Below are 24,989 nucleotides of genomic sequence, written 5' to 3'. Positions count from 1 at the left end.
AACTTTCTGCAGAAGCTCCCCAAACCTCCAGAACCTTCCCCAACCTTCCCAGAAAATTCCCAAGCCTTCTCCACAAGGTTCCCCCAAAGCCCCCAAACCTTCTCCAGAACCTCCCCAAACCTTCTCAGAAAATCCCCAAACCTTCTCCACAAGCTTCCCCAAAGCCCCTAGACCTTCTCCAGAACTTCCCCAACATTCCCCAAACTTTTCCAAACCTTCTCCAAAAACCTCCCCAAACCTTCTCCAGAACCTCCCCAACCTTCTCAGAAAATTCCCAAACCTTCTCCACAAGGTTCCCCAAAGGCTCCAAAACCTTCTCCAGAACCTCCCCAAACCTCCAGAACCTCCCCGACATTCCCCAAACTTTTCCAAACCTTCTCCAAAAACCTTCCAAACTTTCTCCAGAACCTTCCCAAACCTTCTCCAGAACATCCCCAAACCTCCAGAACCTCCCCGACATTCCCCAAACCTTCTGCAGAACCTTCCAAACATTCTCCGGATCCTCCCCAGCATTGCCAGAAAATTCCCAAACGTTCTCCACAAGGTTCCCCCAAAGCCCCCAAACCTTCTCCAGATCCTCCCCAAACCTCCAGAATCTCCCTGACATTCCCCAAAGCTTTTCCAAACCTTCTCCAAAAACCTTCCAAACTTTCTCCAGAACCTTCCCAACCTTCTCAGAAAATTCCCAAGCCTTCTCCACAGGCTTCCCCAAAGCCCCTAGACCTTCTCCAGAACCTCCCCAACATTCCCCAAACCTTCTCCAGAACCTCCCCAAACCTTCCCAAACCTCCCCAGAACCTCCCCAAACATTCCCAAACCTCCATAACCTCCCTAACATTCCCCAAACCTTCTCCAGAACCTTCCAAACATTCTCCGGATCCACCCCAGCATTCCCAGAAAATTCCCAAGCCTTCTCCACAGGCTTCCCCAAAGCCCCCAAACCTTCTCCAGAACATCCCCAAACCTCCATAACTTCCCCAAACTTTCTGCAGAAGCTCCCCAAACCTCCAGAACCTTCCCCAACCTTCCCAGAAAATTCCCAAGCCTTCTCCACAAGGTTCCCCCAAAGCCCCCAAACCTTCTCCAGAACATCCCCAAACCTCCATAACCTCCCCAACATTCCCCAAATCTTCTGCAGAAGCTCCCCAAACCTCCAGAACCTTCCCCAACCTTCCCAGAAAATTCCCAAGCCTTCTCCACAAGGTTCCCCCAAAGCCCCCAAACCTTCTCCAGAACCTCCCCAAACCTTCTCAGAAAATTCCCAAACCTTCTCCACAAGCTTCCCCAAAGCCCCTAGACCTTCTCCAGAACTTCCCCAACATTCCCCAAACTTTTCCAAACCTTCTCCAAAAACCTCCCCAAACCTTCACCAGAACCTCCCCAACCTCCTCAGAAAATTCCCAAACCTTCTCCACAGGCTTCCCCAAAGCCCCCAAACCTTCTCCAGAACCTCCCTAACATTCCCCAAACCTTCTGCAGAACCTTCCAAACATTCTCCGGATCCTCCCCAGCATTCCCAGAAAATTCCCAAGCCTTCTCCACAAGGTTCCCCCAAAGCCCCCAGCCCTTCTCCAGCCCTTCCCACCCCGCTCCATGCCCTGGTTCCCGTTTTCCCCTTTCCCCTCCCAGATCCCCGGGCAGGGCAGGACTCACGCAGGCCGATCTTGGCCAGGTGCAGCCGGTTCACCCAGGAGATCTTGCTCAGGGGGCTGGGGGTGATGAACACCACCATGACGCTGATGGGGCGCCCCGACCTGCGGGACACGGCGGCCTTCAGCCTCATCCTCTTCCTCACCCCCCCATCATCCTCATCATCATCATCGTTATCCTGATCCCCATCATCCTCATCAAATTCATCCTCACCCCCATCCTCCCCATCATTGTTATCCTCATCCTCATCATCCTCCTCATCTTCATCTTCATCCCCATCATCTTCGTCATCGTTACCCTCATCCCCCATCATCCTCATCAACTTTATCCTCATCCCCATCATCCTCACCATTGTTATCCTCATCCTCATCATCCTCCTCATCTTCATCTTCATCCCCATCATCTTCATCATCGTTACCCTCATCCCCCATCATCCTCATCAACTTTATCCTCATCCCCATCATCCTCACCATTGTTATCCTCATCTCCATCATCCTCCTCATCTTCATCTTCATCCTCATCCCCATCATCTTCATCCTCATCCCCATCATCCTCCTCATCTTCATCCTCATTCCTGTCATCCTCCTCCTCACCTTCACCCTCATCTTCATCCTCATCCCCATCTTCCTCCTCATCTTCATCCTCCTCTCTCCTCACTATCATTATTCTTATCCCCATCAACCTCCTCATCTTCATCCTCATCCCCATCTTCCTCCTCCTTCTCATCATCTTTATCTTCATCCCCATCATTCTCCTCCTCATCCTCCTCCTCCTCTTCTTCATTCTCCTCATCATCTTCACCCTGCTCTTCTTCCTCCTCCTCATCCTCCTCCTTTCTCCTCTTCCTTATCCTCATCTTCCTCATCATCATCCTCATCCCCATTATCCTCCTCACTGTCATCCTCTTCCTCACTGTCATTATCCTCATCATCTTCATCCTCATCCCTATCATTCTCCTCCTCGTCATCCTCCTCTTCTTCTTCATTCTCCTCATCCTCATCATCTTCATCCTGCTTCTTCCTCCTCCTCATCCTCCTCCTTTATCCTCTTCCTTATCCTCGTGTTCCTCATCATCATCTTCATCCCCATCATCCCCCTCCTCCTAATCTTCATCCTCCTCCTCCTCACTGTCATTATCCTCATCATCTTCATCCCCATCATCCTCCTCCTCCTAATCTTCATCCTCCTCCTCCTCACCGTCATTATCCTCATCATCTTCATCCTCATCCCCATCATTCTCCTCATCATCTTCATCCTGCTCTTTTTCCTCCTCCACCTCCTCCTTTCTCCGCTTCCTCCTCCTCTTCCTTATCCTCCTCCTCCCCATCTTCATCCTCCTCCTCATCATCATTATCCTCATAATTTCATCCTCACCCCCAACATCCTCCTCCTCATCTTCATCATCCTCATCCCCATCATCCTCCTCCTCCTCATCTTCATCATCCTCATCCCCATCATCCTCCTCCTCCTCCTCATCTTCATCCTCATCCCCATCATCCTCCTCCTCATCTTCATCCTCATCTCCATCATCCTCCTCATCTTCATCCTGCTCTTTTTCCTCCTCCTCATCCTCCTTTCTCCTCTTCCTTATCCTCATCTTCCTCATCCTCTTTTTCCTCATCATCATCCTCCTCATCCTCCCGCTCTCCTCCTCCTTCTCATCTTCTTCCTCACGCTCCTCCTCTTCCTCACCCTCCCCATCCCCACCCTCCTCCTCCTCCTCCATCCCCGATTCCCGCCTCACTTGTCGGGTTTCCCGGGCAGCAGCAGCCGCAGCCGGCACTTGTTGGCCGAGTGGATTTCTTCCTCCTTGACCTTCATCATCCTCTGCAGGGCCAGGCACCAATCCTGCGCCACCGTCATGTTCAGGTTCTGGAGAACACCGGGAACGCTCCCTCAGAGCCGGGAACAGCCCGGATCCCGCCCGGAGGGGCTGAGGCTGTTCGCAGGAATGCAGCGCTTCCCGGGAATGTGGCGGTTCCCGGGAGCACAGCGGTTCTTGGGAATGTGGCGGTTCCTGGGAATGTGGCGGCTCCCGGGAATGCGGTGGTTCCCGGGAATGTGGCAGTTCTTGGGAATGCAGCGCTTCCCAGGAATGTGGCGGTTCCCGGGAGCACAGCGGTTCTTGGGAAGGTGGCGGTTCCCGGGAATGCGGTGGTTCCCGGGAATGCGGTGGTTCCCGGGAATGCGGGCAGTTCTTGGGAATGCAGCGGTTCCTGGGAAGGTGGCAGTTCCTGGGAATGCCATGGGTCCTGGGAATGCAGCAGTTCCCAGGAATGTGGTGGTTCCTGGGAATGCAGCGGTTCCTGGGAATGTGGCGGCTCCCAGGAATGCGGCGGTCCCCAGGAATGCAGCAGTTCCTGGGAATGTGGCGGTTCCCGGGAATGCGGCAGCTCCCGGGAATGTGGGCAGCACCCAGGAATGTGACAGTTCCCAGGAACGCAGCAGTTCCCGGGAAGGTGGCGGTTCCTGGGAATGTGGGCAGTTCCCAGGAACGTGGCGGTTCCTGGGAATGCAGGTGGTTCCCGGGAATGCGGAGGTTCCCGGGAATGCGACAGTTCCCAGGAATGCAGCGGTTCCCGGGAAGGTGGCGGTTCCTGGGAATGCGGCGGTTCCCAGGACCGTGGAAGTTTCTGGGAATGCAGCTGTTCCCGGGAATGCAGTGGTTCCTGGGAATGTGGCAGTTCTCAGGAATGTGGGCAGTTCCCAGGAATGCGGCAGTTCCTGGGAAGGCAGCGGCTCCTAGGACCGCAGAAGTTCCTGGGAATGCAACAGTTCCCAGGAATGTGGGCAGTATCCAGGAATGCAGGCGGTTCCCAGGAATGCGGCAGTTCCCAGGAATGCGGGCAGTTCCTGGGAATGTGGCGGCTCCTGGGATTGTGGCAGTTCCTGGGAAGGCGGCGGTTCCTGGGAGCGTAGCAGTTCCCAGGAATGTGGCAGTTCCCGGGAATGTGGGCGGTTTCCAGGAATGCGGCAGTTCCCAGGAATGCAGTGGCTCCCAGGAATGTGAGCAGTTCCCAGGAAGGCGGGTGGCTCCCGGGAATATTGCAGTTCCCGGGACCATGGCGGTTCCTGGGAATGCAGTGATTCCTGCGGATGTGGCGATTCCCAGGAATGCGGGCAGTTCCCAGGAATGTGGCGGTTCCTGGGAAAGCAGCAGTTTCCTGGGAATGTGGCAGATCCCAGAACGAGGCGGCTCCCAGGAATGTGGGCAGTTCCCAGGAATGTGACGGTTCCTAGGAATGCAGGCGGTTCCCGGGAATGCGGAGGTTCCTGGGAATGCGACAGTTCCCAGGAACGCAGCGGTTCCCGGGAAGGCGGCGGTTCCTGGGCATGTGGGCAGTTCCTGGGAGCACGGGCAGTACCCAGGAATGCAGTGATTCCCGGGAATGTAGTGGTTCCCAGGAATGCGGCAGTTCCTGGGAATGTGGCGGTTCCTGGGAATGCAGCGGTTCCCAGGAATGCAGAGGTTCCCAGGAAAGCAGCAGCTCCTGTGAACGTGGCATTTCCCAGGAATGCAGCAGATCCCGGGAATGCGGCCGTACCTGGTATGTGCCGTGCAGCGTGCTGACGAGCAGCGTGATCTGCTCCACCACCGCCAGGTCCTTCTGCAGGTCCTGCAGCTCCTGGAAGAGCCGCGGCGGGCCCAGGTAGACCTTGTCTTTGGGGAGAAAAACCAGGATTTGTGGCACGTGGAGCGCCACGGGATCCACCAGGCTGGAGAAGATCCAAGCTGGAGCCCAGCCCGTGACCCAGCACCACCAGGGACGGCCCCGAGCACCACAGATGCTGCTCCTCAAACATTTCACCACCCACAGTCGTGAAATCCCCCAAATCCCAGCCCAGAGAGGTTCTCCTGCCACCAATGTGGCTGGAGCACCAAATCCATGATTGCATCATCTCCCAGAGTGATGAAATCTGCCTAAAATCCCCCAAATCCCAGCCCAGGGATGTTCTCCTGCCAGGAATGAGGCTGGAGCTCCACATCTGTCACTCCACCACCTCCCAGAGCAGTGAAATCCCCTAAACCCCCCAAATCCCCTAAAACCCCCCAAATCATATCCCACCAAGGTGATCCCACCAGGAATGAGGCCCAGACCACCTCCCAGAATGGCGAAATCCCCTAAAACCCCCCAAATCCCAGCCCAGGAAGGTTCTTCCACCAGAAATGAGGCCCCGAGTGCTGCATTGGTGACTCCATCATCCCTCAGAGGGGTCAAATCCTCTAAAACCACCCAAATCCCCTAAAACGTCCCCAAATCCCCTAGAACACCCCCAAATCTCCTACAACACCCCCAAATCCCCTAGACCCCATCCAATCCCCTAAAACCCATCAAATCCCTGCCCAGGGAGGTTCTCCCACCAGGAACAAGAGTTGCATCCGTGACTCCATCACCCCTCAGAGAGGTGAAATCCCCTAAAAACCCCCAAATCCCCTAAAACGCCCCTAGAAATCCCCTAGAACCCATCAAATTCCCCAGAACACCCCCAATTTCCCTAAAACACCCCAAATCCCAGCCCAGGGAGGCTCTCCTGCCAGGAATTCATCTGGAGCTCCACATCTCCAACTGCACCACCTCCCAGAGTGGTGAAATCCCCTAAAATGCCCCCAAATCCCCTAAACCCCCCCAAATTCCCTCAAACCCACCCAATCCCAGCCCAGGGAGGTTCTCCCACCAGGAACGAGGCCCTCAGTGCTGCATCCATGACTCCACCAGCCCTCAGAGCAGTAAAATCCCCTAAAATGTCCCCAAATCCCCTAGAATTCATCCAATCCCCTAAAACCCCCCCAAATCCCCACTGAGGGAGGTTCTCCCATTATGAACAAGGCCCCAAGCACTCCGTTGGTGACTCCATCACCCCTCAGAACCGTGAAATGCCCTAAAACCCCCTAAAACACACCCAAAACCCCTAAAACCCCCCAAATCCCAGCCCAGGGATGTTCTCCCACCAGGAACAAGACCCTGAACACTCCATTGGTGACTCCACCACCCCTCAGAGGGGTGAAATCCCCCCCATCACACCCCCAAATCCCCCCCAGGCTCTCACTGTGGGCGGCCTGGCCGGCGGGCGCGTGCCGGCGTTGGCCGGCGTTGGCCACGGCCGCGGCGGCGCTGTCCTTGTCCCCGGCGCCGCTCTCCTGGCCCACCTCCACCACCTGCACCTGCGGGAGGGCCGTGCTCCACTTCAGCACGTACTTGGGGCCCAGCGGCACCAGGCTGCTGATTTCCAGCTGGCCTCTGCCAAGGCAAGAATTCCAGGTCAAGAAAACCCCATGGATTTTCCCAAAATCCGTAGATTTCCCCAAGAAACCCCCCAAAAAATACGTGTCCTGCAAGCCAAGCACCCCACACCATGCAGGAACCCCAGAATGTGGTTTTCCAGAACCTCTGATTTCCAACTGGACGCTGATTTCCAACTGGCCTCTACCAAGGCAAGAATTCCAGGTCAAGAAGATCCCAGATTTTCCCAAAATTCATAGATTTTCCCAAAAAAAAACCATCTGGTTTTTCTCCCCCCAAAAATACGTGTCCTGCAAGCCAAGCACCCCACGCCATGCAGGAACCCCAGAATGTGGTTTTCCAGGACCTCTGATTTCCAGCTGGCCTCTACCGAGGCAAGAATTCCAAGTTAAAAAAAAAACTCCCCAGATTTTCCCAAAATTCATGGATTTTCCCAAATAAACCTGGTTTTTCCCCCCACAAATACGTGTCCTGCAAGCCAAGCACCTCACACCATGCAGGAACCCCAGAATGTGATTTTCCAGAACCTCTGATTTCCAGCTGACCTCTGCCAAGGCAAGAATTCCAGGTCAAGAAGATCCCAGATTTTCCCAAAATTCATAGATTTTCCCAAAAAAAAACCATCTGGTTTTTCTCCCCCCAAAAATACGTGTCCTGCAAGCCAAGCACCCCACGCCATGCAGGAACCCCAGAATGTGGTTTTCCAGGACCTCTGATTTCCAGCTGGCCTCTACCGAGGCAAGAATTCCAAGTCAAAAAAAAAAACCTGGATTTTCCCAAAATTCATGGATTTCCCCCAGAAAAGGCATCCCACAGGCCAAGCACCCCACACCGTGCAGGAACCCCCAAACTTGGGGCACACGACACAGCACAGCACACCTGGCACCTACCCTGCAGGCACTGGCCTGGAGAGGGGGAAAAGGAGGGATTCAATGGGATTTTGGGAATTTTATGAGGTTTTCCCGCTTGGCGGCATCAAATCCTGCCAATTCCACCCCATTCCCAAATCCCACAGCAGCTCTAAGACCCCGGAGCAGCAGGGAGGGAGATGGGTCAAAGGTGGGCAGGTAAACCTCAAACTTGACGGGATTTCCCAAAAAAACCCAAACTCAATGGGATTCCCTCCAAAAACTACAAACTCAATGGGATTCCCCATAAAAACCCCAAACTCAATGGGATTCCCCACAAAAACCCCAAACTGAATGGGATTCTCTCCAAAAACCCCAAACTCAATGGGATTCTCTCCAAAAACCCCAAACTCAATGGGACTCTCTCCAAAAACCCCAAACTGAATGGGATTTCCCCCAAAAACCCCAAACTCAATGGGATTTCCCCCAAAATCCCCAAACTCAATGGGAATTCTCCCAAAAGAACCAAATTAAATGAGAATTCTCCCAAAAAAACTCAAACTCAATAGGAATTCTCACCAAAAACCCTACACTTGATGGGATTTCCCCCAAAAACCCCAAACTGGGTAGGGTCCCCCCTTAAAAACCCCAAAATCAATGGGATTTCCCTAAACCCCCTAAATTTGATGGAATTCCCCCCAAAAACCTCAAACCTGATGGAAACCCCCTCCAAACACCCCAAACTCAATGGGATTTCCCCCAAAAATGAGGATGAGGAGGATGGGAATGAGGAGGAGGAGGAGGAGGAGGAGGAGGAGGAGGAGGAGGAGAAGGAGAAGGAGAAGGAGAAGGAGAAGGAGGAGAAGGAGAAGGAGAAGGAGAAGGAGAAGGAGAAGGAGAAGGAGAAGGAGAAGGAGAAGGAGAAGGAGAAGGAGAAGGAGAAGGAGAAGGAGAAGGAGAAGGAGAAGGAGAAGGAGAAGGAGAAGGAGAAGGAGAAGGAGAAGGAGAAGGAGAAGGAGAAGGAGAAGGAGAAGGAGAAGGAGAAGGAGAAGGAGAAGGAGGACAAGGAGGACGAGGAGAAGGAGGACAAGGAGAAGGAGGACGAGGAGAAGGAGGACGAGGAGGAAGGTGAGGATGACAAGGAGGAGGAAGAGGATGGGGATGTGCTGAGATCTCCCGAGGGTTCTGGGGTCAGGAGGTGCCCCGCACGTACTTGAAGTTGACGTTGGCGCAGACCAGGAGGTCGCTGAGCAGGAACACCTTCCTCTCCTTGGACTTGAGCAGCTGCCCGCGGTCCCCGTACACCGTCTCGGTCAGCGTCTCGCACAGCAGCAGCTGCCGCTGCCCCGAGCTCAGCAGCTGCAGGACAACCCCCACGTGGTCACTCCAGGATGGAGATTCCACCCCGGAGTGGTCAATCCCACCACAGAGTCAGAACCACCAATTCCCAGCATTGTTAAAAAATAAAGCTTCTCCAAGAGGTCCAAAACGTCCTGCAGAACGTCCCAAAACCTTCTCCACAACCTCCCAAAAAACACTTCCAGAACCTCTGAAAAACCTTCTCAAGAACTTCTCTAAACCTTCCCCACCACTCCCCAGAACTTCTCCAGAAGGTCCCCTACCTCCTCCAGAACCTCCCAAAACCTGCTCCAAAAGCTCCCCATCTCCTCCAGAATCTCCCAAAGAACATCTCCAGATCCTCCCAAAAATCTCCTCCATAAGCTCCCAAACCTCCTCCAGAACCTCCCAAAATCCTTCTCCAGAGCCTCCCAAAAACCTTCTCCAGATCCTCCCAAACCTCCTTCAAAAGCTCCCAAACCTTTTTCAAAAGCTCCCAAACCTCCATCAGAACCTCCCAAAAACCTTCTCCAGAACCTGGAGAAGCCACACATGGAGTCAGAGCTCCAAATCCAAACCCAGCAGATCCTCGGGGAGGAATCCCCAAATTCCACCCTCAAGGAGGAGGACGAGGATGAGGAGGATGAGGAGAAGGTGGAGAATGAGGAGGAGGAGGTGGAGGTGGAGGACAAGGAGGATGAGGAGGAGGTGGAAGATGAGGAGGCTGAGGAGGATGAGGATGAGGAGAATGAAGAGGATGAGGAGGGTGAGAAGGCTGAGGATGAGGGTGATGAGGATGAGGAGGCTGAAGAAAAGGAGGATGAGGAAGATGAGGAGAGGACAAGGAGGACAAGGAGAATGAGGACAAGGAGGACGAGGATGTGGGTGAGGAGGAAGATGAGGAGGATGAAGAAAATGAGGTGAAGACAAGGAGGACAAGGAGAATGAGGACAAGGATGAGGAGGATGATGAGGACAAGAAGGACAAGGAGGATGAGGAGGACGAGGCTGAGGATGAAGAGGAGCAGGAGAATGAGGACGAAGATGAAGGTGACGAGGAGCCCCCACCTTGTTGAAGCTGCTGCGGTCGCTGATGCTCTTGCTGAGCTGCTGCATCTCGGCCACCTGGTCGGCCAAGCGCTTCTGCTCGTTGAGCTTCTCGGCCAGAGTCTCCAGCTCGGTCAGCGCCAGCTGCAGGGACAGGCGGTCGGCGTGGCCGCGCGGGGTGTTCTTCAGCATGTCCTGGGACACAGAAACACCGGGAATGGCCCTGAGGAACCGCCACGGCAAAACTGACGGGGCCTCCCACACCGAGGTTTGGAGGATGATCCTTGGGTGGATCCACAAATCCAACCAGGGTGTCCACTCCGAAGTGTGTCTCTGTCATGCAGCTCCCAAAAAGGTGCTTCTCCAGAAGCTCCCAAAAACCTTCTCCAGAACCTCCCCAAAACCTTCTCCAGAACCTCCCCAGTCCTTGTCCAGAACCTCCTCAAAACCTTCTCCAGAACCTCCAAATAACTTTTTCCAGAATCTCTGCAACCTTGCCCAAAACCTCTCCAAAACCTCCCAAAAACCTTCTCCAGAACATTTTCAAACCTTCTCCAGAGCCTCCCCAGTCCTTGTTCAGAACCTCCAAAAACCTTCTCCAGAACCTCCTCAAAACCTTTTCTAGAATCTCTGCAACCTTGTTCAAAACCTCTCCAAAACTTTCCCTAGAACCTCCAAAAAATCTTCTCTGGAACTTCCCCAGTCCTTCTCCAGAACCTCCACAAAACCTTCTCCAGAATCTCACATCTTTACCTAAAACCTCTCAAAAACCTCCTCCAAAAGCTCCCAAAACTTTCTCCAGAACCTCCCAAAACCCTTCTCCAGAACCTCCCCAGTCCTTGTTCAGAACCTCCAAAAACCTTCTCCAGAACCTCCAAAAAGCATTTTCTAGAATCTCTGCAACCTTGCCCAAAACCTCTCCAAAACCTTCTCCAGAACCTCCCCAAAGTCCTCCAGAACCTCCCTTCTCTCACCTGCAGGAAAAGGATGAACCGAGGGAATTGGGAGCACTTTGGGCACCTCCAAATTCAAAGCTTAGGAGATGATCTTGGGATAGATCCAAAAATTTTTAAAAATCAAAAAAATCCAAAAAATTAAAAAAAAATGGCCCTGTCCTGCAGCACCCAAAAAGCTACTTCTCCAGAACCTCCTCAAAACCTTCTCCAGAACCTCCTCAAAACCTTCTCCAGAACCTCCCCAGTCTTTGTCCAGAACCTCCTCAAAACCTTCACCAGAACCTTCAAAAAACCTTCTCCAAAAGCTCCTCAAAACCTTCTCCAGAACCTTCCTGATGCCCTCCAGAACCTCTCACCCGTCTCACCTGCAGGAGGAGGATGAACTGAGGGAACCTCTGGATGGGCTTCACCATCAGCCCGTAGAGCGTGACGCGGTCGGCGCTGGCCATCTGCCGCTTCTGCCAGGGGGAAATGCCACAAAAACGGGAATTTTTGGGAAAATGCCATAAAAAGGGGATTTTTGGGAAAAGCGGAGCTGTGGAGGGGCCATGCTGACCTTGAGGAAGTCCAGGAAGGCAGGTTTGGTCAGACAGGCCTTCTTGATCAGGGACATGGCCGTGGTGAAGTTGTTGACGTAGTCGCTGTAGACGTCCAGCACCATGGACTTGGAGAACTGGGAGAGGACAGGAGAGTGGGAATGGCGTGGGGCTTCCCAAAAATGGCACATGGGGCTTCCCAAAAAACGGGGTGGGATTCCCAAAACATGGGGTAGGATTCCCAAAAATCAGGGTGGGCAAAGTGCTGGGGGTGTCCCACCACTCCAATCCTCCACCCATCCCTGGTGGGATCCCAAGGGACGTTTGGGGCTGACTCCTGGTTTTTCTTCCTACTGAGGTTGCACATCCAGCACCATGGACTTGGAGAGCTGGGAGAGGACGGGAGAGCGGGAATGGCGTGGGGCTTCCCAAAAATGGCATGGGGCTTCCCAAAAAATGGAGTGGGCAAAGTGCTGAGGGTGTCCCACCACTCCAATCCTCCACTCATCCCTGGTGGGATCCCAAAGCATGTTTGGAGCTGATTCCTGGTTTTTCTTCCTACTGAGGTCTCGAGTCCAGCACCATGGGCTTGGAGAACTGGGAGAGGACAGGAGAGTGGGAATGGCGTGGGGCTTCCCAAAAATGGCATGGGACTTCCCAAAAAATGGAGTGGGCAAGGTTCTGGGGGTGTCCCACCACTCCAATCCTCCACCCATCCCTGGTGGGATCCCAAAGCATGTTTGGAGCTGATTCCTGGTTTTTCTTCCTACTGAGGTCTCGAGTCCAGCACCATGGACTTGGAGAACTGGGAGAGGACAGGACACTGGGAATGAGGTGGGGATTCCCAAAAAATGGGGTGCTGGGGGCATCCCAATTTGGGCTCCATCACTCTACTCATCTCTGGTGGGATCCCAGGGGATTTTGGGGGTGATTCATGACTGATGAGATGCCAGGGGGATTTTGGGGGCAACTCCCAGTTTTTGATAGGACCCCAGAGGGATTTGGGGCCATTCCCAGTCTTTGCCAGGACCCCAGCAGAGACTGGGGCCATTCTTGGTTTTTGCTAGGGCGCCAACAGGATTTGGGGCCATTCCTGGTGTTTGCTGGGATCCCAGCAGGATTTGAGACCATTCCTGGTTTTTGCTGGGACCCCAGTGGGATTTGGGGCCATTCCCAGTTTTTGCTGGGATCCCCATGGGATTTGGGGCTATTCTTGGTTTTTGCTGGGACCTCAACAGGATCTGGGGCAATTCCTGGTGTTTGCTAGGACCCCAGCAGGGACTGGGACATTCCTGGCTTTTGCTGGGACCCCAGTGGGATCTGGAGCCGTTCCCAGTCTTTGCTGGGATCCCCATGGGATTTGGGGCCATTCCCAGTGTTTACTAGGACCCCAACAGGATTTGGGGCCATTCCTGGTTTCTACTGGGATCTCAGCAGGATTTAGGGTCATTCCTGGTGTTTGCTGTGATCCCAGCAGGATTTAGGGCCATTCCTGGCGTTTGCTAGGACCCCAACAGGATTTGGGGCCATTCCTGGTTTCTACTGGGATCTCAGCAGAATTTAGGTCCCCAACAGGATTTGGGGCCATTCCTGGTGTTTGCTGTGATCCCAGCAGGATTTGGGGCCATTCCTGGTTTTTGCTGGGATCCCAGCAGGATTTGGGGCCATTCCTGGTTTTTGCTGGGATTCCAGCAGGATTTGGGGCCATTCCCAGTTTTTGCCGTGACTCCAGCAGGATTTAGGGCCATTCCTGGTGTTTGCTAGGACCCCAACAGGATTTGGGGCCATTCCTGGTTTCTACTGGGATCTCAGCAGGATTTGGGGCCATTCCTGGTGTTTGCTGTGATCCCAGCAGGATTTGGGGCCATTCCTGGTGTTTGCTGTGATCCCAGCAGGATTTGGGGCCATTCCTGGTTTTTACTGGGATCCCAGCAGGATCTGGGGCCATTCCCGGTTTTTGCCGTGACTCCAGCAGGATTTAGGGCCATTCCTGGCGTTTGCTAGGACCCCAGTGGGATTTGGGGCCATTCCCAGTTTTTTCTGGGATCCCCATGGCATTTGGGGCTATTCTTGGTTTTTGCTGGGACCTCAACAGGATCTGGGGCAATTCCTGGTGTTTGCTAGGACCCCAGCAGGGACTGGGACATTCCTGGCTTTTGCTGGGACCCCAGTGGGATCTGGAGCTGTTCCCAGTTTTTGCTGGGATCCCCATGGGATTTGGGGCCATTCCCAGTGTTTACTAGGTCCCCAACAGGATTTGGGGCCATTCCTGGTTTCTACTGGGATCTCAGCAGGATTTAGGGCCATTCCTGGTGTTTGCTAGGTCCCCAACAGGATTTGGGGCCATTCCTGGTTTCTACTGGGATCTCAGCAGGATTTAGGGCCATTCCTGGCGTTTGCTAGGACCCCAACAGGATTTGGGGCCATTCCTGGTTTCTACTGGGATCTCAGCAGGATTTAGGGTCATTCCTGGTGTTTGCTGTGATCCCAGCAGGATTTAGGGCCATTTCTGGCGTTTGCTAGGACCCCAACAGGATTTGGGGCCATTCCTGGTTTCTACTGGGATCTCAGCAGAATTTAGGTCCCCAACAGGATTTGGGGCCATTCCTGGTGTTTGCTGTGATCCCAGCAGGATTTGGGGCCATTCCTGGTTTTTGCTGGGATCCCAGCAGGATTTGGGGCCATTCCTGGTTTTTGCTGGGATCCCAGCAGGATTTGGGGCCATTCCCAGTTTTTGCCGTGACTCCAGCAGGATTTAGGGCCATTCCTGGTGTTTGCTAGGACCCCAACAGGATTTGGGGCCATTCCTGGCTTTTGCTGGGACCCTTGCACGATTCGGGGCAATTCCTCTTTTTTCCTGCGATCCCAAGCAGGATTTGGGGCCGTTGTTCCCGTTTCCCCCGCACGCACCGAGGCCACGAAGAGGTCGCCGATCTTCTCGTTGGAGTCCCACTCGGCCACGCGCGAGGCCAGGGCGATCTGGAACATGGAGTGGCACTGCAGGATCTCCTTCAGCCGGAAGAACACCAGCTGGCACTTGCGGGCGCTCAGCACCTTGGGCTCCATCTCCAGCAGCGGGTTCCGGTAATCCTGCGGGAATGGCGGCGCTGGGATCGCGGGATCGGCGCCAGAGGGGGGGGATCCCCGTCCTGCCCCGGCCCGGCCCCACCTGCAGGATGCGCTTCAGGGAGTCCACGTAGCTGCGCTCGCTCTGCACGATGGAGCCCAGGATGTGCCGCCGGAGCACCTGCGGGGGCACGGGAATGGAGCCTGATCCCAAAATCCACAATCGTGGGGCTGGGGAAAGGCCCCGATCCCAAAATCCACAATCATGGGACTGGGGAAATGCAGGAACAGCCCAGATCCCAAAATCCCCAGTCCCAGAATAGGGGAAATGCAGGAACAGCCCAGATCCCAAAATCCCCAATCATGGGACTGGGGAAATGCAGGAATAGCCCAGATCCCAAAATCCCCAGTCCCGGAATAGGGGAAATGCAGGAATAGCCCAGATCCCAAAATCCCCAATCCTGGGACTGGGGAAATGCAGGAACAGCCCAGATCCCAAAATCCCCAATCATGGGACTGGGGAAATGCAGGAACAGCCCAGATCCCAAAATCCCCAATTCCGGGACCAGGGAAAGGACCTGACCCCAAAATACACAATCCCAGGACCGGGGAAAGGCCCTGATCCCAAAATTCCCAATCCCAGGACCAGGGAAAGGCCCTGATCCCAAAATCCCCAATCATGGAACTGGGGAAATGCAGGAACATCCCAGATCCCAAAATCCCCAATCCCGGGACCAGGGAAAGGCCCTGATCCCAAAATCCACAATCCCGGAATAGGGGAAATGCAGAACCAGCCCTGATCCCAAAATCCATAATCCCCGGACCAGGGAAAGGCCCTGATCCCAAAATCCCCAATCATGGGACTGGGGAAAGGCCCTGATCCCAAAATCCCCAATTCCAGGAACAGGGAAAGGCCCTGATCCCAAAATCCACACCCATGGGATCAGGGAAAGGCCCTGATCCCAAAACCCCCAATCCTGGGACCAGGGAAAGGAGCTGACCCCAAAATCCCCAATCATGGGACTGGGGAAAACAGGCACAGCCCTGATACCAAAATCCCCAATTCCAGGATTGGGGAAAGGCAGGAACAGCCATAATCCCCAACCCTGGAATAGGGGAAATGCAGGAACAGCCCTGATCCCAAAATCCCCAATCCCAGGACCAGGGAAATGCAGGCACAGCCCTGATCACAAAATCCCCAATCCCAGGATCAAGAAAGACAGGCACAGGCCTGATCCCAGAGTCCTGAATTCTGGGATCAGGGAAAAACAAGCACAGCCCTGATCCCAAAATCCCCAATCCCAGGATTGGGGAAATGCAGGAACAGCCATAACCCCAAAATCCCCAATCCTGGAATATGGGAAATAGAGGAACAGCCTTGACCCCAAAACCCCCAATCCTGGAACCAAGGAAAGGCAGGAAGAGCCCTGATCCCAGAGTCCCAAATCCCAGGATCAGGGAAATGCAGGCACAGCCTGTGGGGCTCAGCCGTGATCCCCCAACCCGAATCCCAGGAAAAGGGAAGCAGCCCCAGCCCTGCGGAAGCGCTGACCCAGCAGCGCCGTTCCTGCTGACTCGGCATTTCCCTGTTGCTCAATCACGGGGCCCGGGGGACGCTGGGACCCCCCCAGAGCCCGGGAAAGCCCCCCTGTCCCAATCCCAGGAAAGCCCCAATCCCAGGAGATCCCAGGAAAGCCCCGATCCCAGGAAAGCCGTGATCCCAATCCCAGGAAATCCCCAAAACAGATACCAGGAAAGCCCTGATTTCAGGAAAGCCATGATCCCAATCCCAAGAAAGCCCAGATCCCAGTAAATCCCCAATCCCAGATCCCAGGAAAGCCCCGATCCCAGGAAAGCCCTGAGCCCAACCCCAAGAAAGTCCCAATCCCAAGAAAGCTGTGATCCCAGATCCCGGGAAAGCCCCAGTCCCAATCCCAGGAAAGCCTCGATCCCAGATCCCAGTAAAGCCCTGATCCCAGGAGATCCAGGAAAGCCCCGATCCTGGAAAAGCACCGATCCCAGATCCCAGGAAAGCCCTGATCCCAATCCCAGGAAGGCCCTGATCCCAGGAGATGCCAGAAAAGCCCCAATCCCAAGAAAGCCCCACTCCCAAGAAAGCCCTGACCCCAGGAAAGCCCCAATCCCAATCCCAGACCCCAGGAAAATCCCAGTCCCAACCCCAGGAAAGCCCCAATCCCAGGAAAGCCCCGATCCCAAATCCCAGAAAAGCTCCAGTCCCAGAAAAGCCCCGATCCCGGGAAAGCCCCGATCCCAAATCCCAGAAAAGCTCCAGTCCCAGAAAAGCCCCGATCCCGGGAAAGCCCCGATCCCAAATCCCAGAAAAGCCCCAGTCCCAGAAAAGCCCCGATGCCGGGAAAGCCCCGATCGATCCCAGTCGATCCCGGACCTGCTGCGGGCTCAGCCCCTCGGGCGCGGGGCCCAGCTCGGGCGGGGGGTGCCTCATGTCGGACACGGTGACCTCCAGGAAGCCGGTGTCCTCCTCCTCCGAGTCCCCTGCGGCACGGGAACACCAAAAAAACCCCAAACTGACCCAAACTGACCCAGACTGAGCCTTCCGGAGGCACAGCCCGTTCTCCCGGTATTCCCGGTATCCCAGCGCGGTCACCGGACACCGGGATGAGCCGGGCAGGAGCGGGGATGGGACCCAGAGGGGACAGGGAGGGTCCTCATTCCAAAAATCCGCCCGGGAACAGCGGGAACAGCGCCTCATCCTCGCTCCAAGACATCGGGATACGGGAAAAGAAGCCGGGAAAAGGAGTCAGGAAATGGAGTCAGGAAAAGGAGCCGGGAGCCCAGAAAAAGTGGGAAGTGCCAGAGTATGGACCAGGACAGCGCCAAGGGGAGGGGACAGGGAGGGTCCCCATCCCAAAAATCTGCCCAGAAGCAGCGGGAACAGCGTCTCATCCTCGCTCCGAGACAGCAGGAAACAGGAAAAGGAGCCAGGGAAAGGAGTCGGGAAAAGGAGCCGGGAAAAGGAGCCGTGAGCCCAGGAAAAGTGGGAAGTGCCGGAGTGGGGACCAGGACAGTGCCACGGGGAGAGGACAGGGAGGGTCCTCATCCCAAAAATCCGCACGGGAACAGCGTCTCATCCTCGCTCTGAAATACCGGGAAACGGGAAAAGCAGCCGGGAAAAGGAGCCGTGAGCCCAGAAAAAGTGGGAAGTGCCGGAGTAGGGACCAGGACAGCGCCAAGGGGAGGGGACAGGGAGGGTCCCCATCCCAAAAATCCGCCTGGAAGCAGCGGGAACAGCGTCTCATCCTCGCTCCGAGGCAGCGGGAACCGGGAGCGCAGGAAAAGCGGGACGCGCCGGAGTGGGCAGCCCTTACCCGAGGCCGAAGCAGCCGAGGAGGAGGAGGGTGAGCGAGCCAGGGAAAGCTCGGGATGAGCCGAGGAAAACGCGGGAAGGGAGCGCGGCCGTCGCCTCCACATGGCCGCGGCCCCATCCCGGGCCAGAAATCCCGGGAAGGGGAAGGGCTGGGGGGAGAGGAGGAGGAAGGGAAGGGAGGAAGGGAGGGAGGGAAGGGAAGGGCTGCGGGGACCTTTTTCCTTCCCTAATTTCGGCTCCTCCTCCCCGGGGATGCGCTCCCGGGATTGCCGCGCCCCGAAGCCGCGCTGGCCATGCGGGAACGGAGGGACCGATCCCATGGGAACGGCGGGAACGATCCCATGGGAAGCTGCGGGAATAGCGGGACTGATCCCATGGGAACGGCGGGAACGGAGGGAATCCCATCCCATGGGAAGCTGCAGGAAAGCTGGGAACACACACAGCCAATACCATGGGAATGCCGGGACACACACATTTCCCATGGGAATGCTCTGGGAATGCTGGGAACCACAGCCAATCCCATGGGAATGCTCTGGGAATGCCAGGAACACGCAGCTGATCCCATGGGAAAGCCGGGAATACACACAGCTGATCCCATGGAAATGCTCTGGGAATGCAGGGAACATGCGGCCGATCCCATGGGAATGCGGGGAACACACAGAGCCGATCCCATGGGAATGCTGGGAACAAACACAGTTGATCCCATGGAAATGCTCTGGGAATGCAGGGAACATGTGGCCGATCCCATGGGAATGCCAGGAACACACAGCAGATCCCAGGGAAAGCTGCAGAAATGCCGGGAACACACACAGCCAATCCCACAGGAATGCTCTGGGAATGCCAGGAACACGCAGCTGATCCCATGGGAAAGCCAGGAACACACCACAGATCCCATGGAAAGCTGCAGAAATGCTGGGAACACACACAGCTGATCCCATGGGAATGCTCTGGGAATGCCCAAGAACACACAATGGTTCCCATGGGAGTGCCGGGAATACACACAGCAGATCCCATGGAAATGCTGGGAACACACAAAGCCAATCCCACGGGAATGCTCTGGGAATGCCAGGAACACACAGCAGATCCCATGGAAAGCTGCAGAAATGCCGGGAACCGCAGCCAATGCCACGGGAAAGCCGGGAACACACACGGCCAATCCCATGGGAATGCTCTGGGAAAGCCGGGAACACGCAGACAATTCCATGGAAAGCTGCAGAAATGCCAGGAACACACAGAGCCAATCCCATGGGAATGCTGGGAACACACAGAGCCGATCCCATGGGAATGCTCTGGGAATGCCAGGAACCACAGCTGATCCCATGGGAGTGCCGGGAACACACAGAGCTCATCCCATGGAAATCTGCAGAAATGCCAGGAACACACAGAGCCGATCCCATGGGAATGCTCTGGAAATGCCAGGAACACGCAGCCGATCCCATGGGAATGCCGGAACACACACAGCCAATCCCACGGGAATGCTCTGGGAATGCCAGGAACACGCAGCTGATCCCATGGGAAAGCCAGGAACACACCACAGATCCCATGGAAAGCTGCAGAAATGCTGGGAACACACACAGCTGATCCCATGGGAATGCTCTGGGAATGCCCAAGAACACACAATGGTTCCCATGGGAGTGCCGGGAATACACACAGCAGATCCCATGGAAATACTGGGAACACACAGAGCCAATCCCACGGGAATGCTCTGGGAATGCCAGGAACACACAGCAGATCCCATGGAAAGCTGCAGAAATGCGGGAACATGCAGCCAAACCCACAGGAAAGCTGGGAACACACGCAGCCGATCCCACAGGAATGCTCTGGGAATGCTGGGAACACGCAGCCGATTCCATGGGAAGCAGCAGAAATGCTGGGAACACACAGAGCCAATCCCATGGGAATGCTGGGAACCACAGCTGATCCCATACAAAAGCTGCGAATACACACAGCTGATCCCATGGGAATGCTCTGGGAATGCCAGGAACCACAGCTGATCCCACGGGAGTGCCGGGAACACACAGAGCTCATCCCATGGAAATCTGCAGAAATGCCGGGAACACACAGAGCCAATCCCATGGGAATGCTCTGGAAATGCCAGGAACACGCAGCTGATCCCATGGGAATGCCGGAAACACACACAGCCAATCCCACAGGAATGCTCTGGGAATGCCAGGAACACGCAGCTGATCCCATGGGAAAGCCAGGAACACACCACAGATCCCATGGAAAGCTGCAGAAATGCCGGGAACACACACAGCTGATTCAATGGGAATGCTCTGGGAATGCCAAGAACACACAATGGTTCCCATGGGAGTGCCGGGAATACACACAGCAGATCCCATGGAAATGCTGGGAACACACAAAGCCAATCCCACAGGAATGCTCTGGAAATGCCAGGGACACACAGCAGATCCCATGGAAAGCTGCAGAAATGCCGGGAACTGCAGCCAATGCCACGGGAAAGCCGGGAACACACACGGCCAATCCCATGGGAATGCTCTGGGAAAGCCGGGAACACGCAGACAATTCCATGGAAAGCTGCAGAAATGCCAGGAACACACAGAGCCAATCCCATGGGAATGCCGGGAACACAGAGAGCCGATCCCATGGGAATGCTCTGGGAATGCCAGGAACCACAGCTGATCCCATGGGAGTGCCGGGAACACACAGAGCTCATCCCATGGAAATCTGCAGAAATGCCAGGAACACACAGAGCCAATCCCATGGGAATGCTGGGAACACACAGAGCCAATCCCATGGGAATGCTCTGGGAATGCCAGGAACCACAGCTGATCCCATGGGAGTGCCGGGAACACACAGAGCTCATCCCATGGAAATCTGCAGAAATGCCAGGAACACACAGAGCCGATCCCATGGGAATGCTCTGGGAATGCAAGGAACACGCAGCTGATCCCATGGGAAAGCCAGGAACACACCACAGATCCCATGGAAAGCTGCAGAAATGCTGGGAACACACACAGCTGATCCCATGGGAATGCTCTGGGAAAGCCCGGAACACACACGGCCAATCCCATGGGAATGCTCTGGGAAAGCCTGGAACACACAGACAATTCCATGGAAAGCTGCAGAAATGCCGGGAACACGCAGCCAATCCCACAGGAATGCTCTGGGAATGCCGGGAACACGCAGCTGATCCCATGGGAATGCCGGGAACACACACATTTCCCACGGGAATGCTCTTGGAAAGCCGGGAACACACGCGGCCGATCCCCCGGGCAGCTCCAGGCGCTGGGATCCAGCGGGATCGATCCTACCTCCCCTGGATCCTACCTGCCCCCCCGGGCTGCTCCAGGGAAACCCGGGAGCTCCGGCGGGAGCGCGGCGGCTTCTCCGCCTCGGCCGCGCTCCTCCTGCGCTCCCCGTCCCCTGCGGCACAGGGAAAGGGCCGGGAATTGGGAATTCAGGGAAAAAATCCTGAGGGGAAAACCCAAGGAAAACATCCTGGGAAATGGGAGTTCAGGGAAAAAATCCTGAGGGAAAAATCCAGTGAAAACCTCCTGGGAATTGGGAGTTCAGGGAGAAAATCCTGAGGGAAAACCCCTCAGGAATTGGGAATTCAGGGGAAAAATCCTGAGGGAAAAATCCCAGAAAAATCTCCTGAGAATTGGGAGTTCAGGGGGAAAATCCTGAGGGGAAAACCCAAGGAAAACCTCCTGGGAATTGGGAGTTCAGGGGGAAAATCCTGAGGGAAAAATCCAGTGAAAACCTCCTGGGAATTGGGAGTTCAGGGAAAAAATCCTGAGATCCTGAGGGAAAACCTCCTGGGAATTGGGAATTCAGGGGAAAAATCCTGAGGGAAAAATCCCAGAAAAACCTCCTGGGAATTGGGAGTTCAGGGGGGAAATCCTGAGGGAAAAATCCCAGAAAAACCTCCTGGGAATTGGGAGTTCAGGGGGAAAATCCCGAGGGAAAAATTCAGTGAAAACCTCCTGGGAATTGGGAGTTCAGGGAAAAAATCCTGAGATTCTGAGGGAAAACCTCCTGGGAACTGGGAGTTCAGGGGGAATATCCTGAGGGAAAAATCCAAGAAAAACCTCCTGGGAATTGGGAGTTCAGGGAGAAAATCCTGAGGGAAAAATCCAAGAAAAACCTCCTGGGAATTGGGAGTTCAGGGGAAAAATCCTGAGGGAAAAATCCCAGAAAAACCTCCTGGGAATTGGGAGTTCAGGGGGAAAATCCTGAGGGAAAACCCCTCAGGAATTGGGAATTCAGGGGAAAAATCCTGAGGGAAAAATCCCAGAAAAACCTCCTGGGAATTGGGAGTTCAGGGGGAAAATCCTGAGGGAAAAATCCCAGAAAAACTTCCTGGGAATTGGGAGTTCAGGGAAAAAATCCTGAAGGAAAAATCTCATGAAAACTTCCTCGGAACTGGGAATTCAGGGCAAAAAGGGAAAAAATCCTGAAGGAAAAATCCACAGGAAAGACCCTGGGAATTGGGAATTCAGCAAAAGAAATCCTGAGGGAAAACTCCAAGAAAAAACCCTGAGGAAGTGGGAATTCAGGGGGGAAAAATCCTGAAGGCAAAATCCACAGGAAACCCTGTGGGAATTGGGAATTCAGGGAAAAAAATGCTGAAAGAAAAATCCACGGGAAAGCTCCTGGGAATTGGGAATTCGGGGGGAAAATCCTAGGGGAAAAACCCAAGAAAAAGCCCCAAGGAATTGGAAGTTCAGGAAAATAATTCTTAAGGAAAAATCCACAGGAAAGGCCCTGGGAATCAGGAATTCAGGGAAAGAAATCCTGAAGAAAAGTCCAAAGAGGAATCCCTGAGGAATTGGGAATTCAGGGGGAAAATCTTGAAAGCAAATTCATGGGAAACCCTGTGGGAATTGGGAATTCAGGGAAAGAAATCCTGGAGGGACAAAACCCTGAAGGAAAAACGCAAGCACAGGCCGGGTACTGCCGGTTTATCCCTGAGGATAAAAGGAGGGAGGTGGAGCCTGCAGAGATCCCGGGAAGCTCCAGATCCATGGAAAGAGGCGGGAGAAAGAAGGGGAAGGAGGTTCTGGAGGGATGGGGTTCCCGGTTCCATAGGGATGGGACCCCCTGGTTCTGTGGGGATGGGATCCCTAGGATTCTGGAGGGATGGGATCCCCGGTTCCAGAGGAGTGAGGTTCCTGGGTTTCTGGAGGGATGGGACACTCAGTTCCATGGGGATGGGATCTCTGGGGTTCCCTGGGGATGGGATCCCCTGGTTCTGTGGGGGTGAGATCCCTAGGATTCCAGAGGAATGGGATTCCTGGGGTTCCGTAGGGATGGAATTCCCTGGGGATGGGATCCCTGGTTCCAGAGGAATGGGACTCCTGGGGTTCTGTAGGGATGGGATCCCTGGAGGTTCCCTGGGGATGGGATCCCTGGTTCCAGAGGAATGGGATTCCTGGGGTTCTGTAGGGATGGGATCCCTGGAGGTTCCCTGGGGATGGGATCCCTGGTTCCAGAGGAATGGGATTCCTGGGGTTCTGTAGGGATGGGATCCCCAGTTCCATGGGGATGGGATATCAGGGGTTCCATGGGAATGGGATCCCTGGTTCCATAGAGATGGGATCCCAGGGGTCCATAAGGATGGGATTCCCTGCTTCCAGAGGAATGGGATTCTCTGGGGATGGGATCCCAGAGGTTCTGGAGGGATGGGATTCCCTGGGGATGGGATCCCTGGTTCCAGAGGAATGGGATTCCTGGGGTTCTGTAGGGATGGGATCCCCAGTTCCCTGGGGATGGGATCCCTGGGGTTCCATGGGGCTGGGGTTCCCAGAGGTTCCCCGGGGATGGGGTTTCCTGGGGATGGGATCCTGGAGGTTCCCGGGGGCTGGAATCCCCAGTTCCAGAGGAATGGGATTCCCGGGGTTCTGTAGGGATGGATCCCCAGTTCCATGGGGGGATGGGATCCCTGGGGTTCCCTGGGGATGGGGTTCCTGGGGTTCCCCGGGGATGGTATCCTCTGGTTCTGGAGGGATGGAATTCCCTGGGGATGGGATCCCCAGGGTTCCTTGGGGCTGGGATTCCCTGAGGATGGGATCCTGAAGGTTCCCTGGGGATGGGATCCTCTGGTTCTGGAGGGATGGGATTCCCTGAGGATGGGATCCCCGGGGTTCCCTAGGGATGGGTGGGCTCCCTGGGGATGGGATCCCTGGGGTTCCCTGGGGATGGGGTTCCTGGGGTTCCCTGCAGATGGGATTCCCTGGGGATGGGGTCACAGAGGTTCCAGAGGGATTGAATTTCCTGGGGATGGGATCCTGGAGGTTCCCTAGGGATGGATGGGTTCCCTGGGGATGGAATTCCCTAGGGATGGGATCCCAGAGATTCCCTGGGGATGGGATCCCTGGAGTTCCCTGGGATGGAATTCCCTAAGGATGGGATCCCTGGGGTTCCATGGGGATGGGTGGGTTCCCTGGGATGGAATTCCCTGGGGATGGGATCCCTGGGGTTCCCTGGGGATGGGTGGGTTCCCTGGGATGGAATTCCCTGGGGACGGGACCCCGTGTGCCCGGTGCTCACCGGTGCCGTCGCGGCGCTGCAGGAAGGTGACCCTGCGCAGCACCGCCATGCGCGTGCGCTCCAGCCCGTCCTTGGTGCCGCTGCGCGCCGCCCGCATCAGCTGCGACACCTGCAACGGAACCGGGCCGGGGATCAGCTCGGGGATCAGCACGGGGATCACTGCAGGGATCATCATAGGGATCAGCTCAGGGAACACCAGGATCTTCACTGGGATCACTGCAGGGATCATCATAGGGATCAGCTCAGGGATCAGCACAGGGATCATCATAGGGATCATCACTGGGATCACTCCAGGGATCAGCACAGGGAACACCAGGATCATCACTGGGATCATCATAGGGATCATCACAGGGATCAGCTCAGGGAACACCAGGATCATCACTGGGATCACTGCAGGGATCAGCACAGGGAACACCAGGATCATCACTGGGATCATCATAGGGA

The 24,989-nt window shown here is 55.2% G+C and overlaps 1 protein-coding gene across 2 annotated transcripts in view; it reads right to left on the bottom strand.

Moving 5' to 3' along the window:
• The window catches only part of ARHGEF10L (Rho guanine nucleotide exchange factor 10 like), a 62,148-nt gene that overhangs the window by 15,688 nt on the left and 21,471 nt on the right, over positions 1–24,989 (bottom strand). For both annotated transcript variants that reach the window (XM_063177153.1, XM_063177154.1), the window contains 12 exons: positions 24,546–24,654; positions 17,091–17,197; positions 14,787–14,864; positions 14,528–14,707; positions 11,638–11,754; positions 11,447–11,539; positions 10,147–10,320; positions 8,955–9,100; positions 6,700–6,890; positions 5,196–5,311; positions 3,395–3,522; positions 1,654–1,754 (listed from right to left, as the gene is read on the bottom strand). In XM_063177153.1, the coding sequence (XP_063033223.1) occupies positions 1,654–1,754; positions 3,395–3,522; positions 5,196–5,311; positions 6,700–6,890; positions 8,955–9,100; positions 10,147–10,320; positions 11,447–11,539; positions 11,638–11,754; positions 14,528–14,707; positions 14,787–14,864; positions 17,091–17,197; positions 24,546–24,654 (1,540 nt within the window). The remainder of the gene's footprint in view (positions 1–1,653; positions 1,755–3,394; positions 3,523–5,195; positions 5,312–6,699; positions 6,891–8,954; positions 9,101–10,146; positions 10,321–11,446; positions 11,540–11,637; positions 11,755–14,527; positions 14,708–14,786; positions 14,865–17,090; positions 17,198–24,545; positions 24,655–24,989) is intronic.

This window comes from Melospiza melodia, chromosome 26 (genome assembly GCF_035770615.1).
Source record: "Melospiza melodia melodia isolate bMelMel2 chromosome 26, bMelMel2.pri, whole genome shotgun sequence".
NCBI classification, from domain to species: Eukaryota; Metazoa; Chordata; class Aves; order Passeriformes; family Passerellidae; genus Melospiza; species Melospiza melodia.
This window is presented reverse-complemented; position numbering and strand designations above follow the sequence as displayed.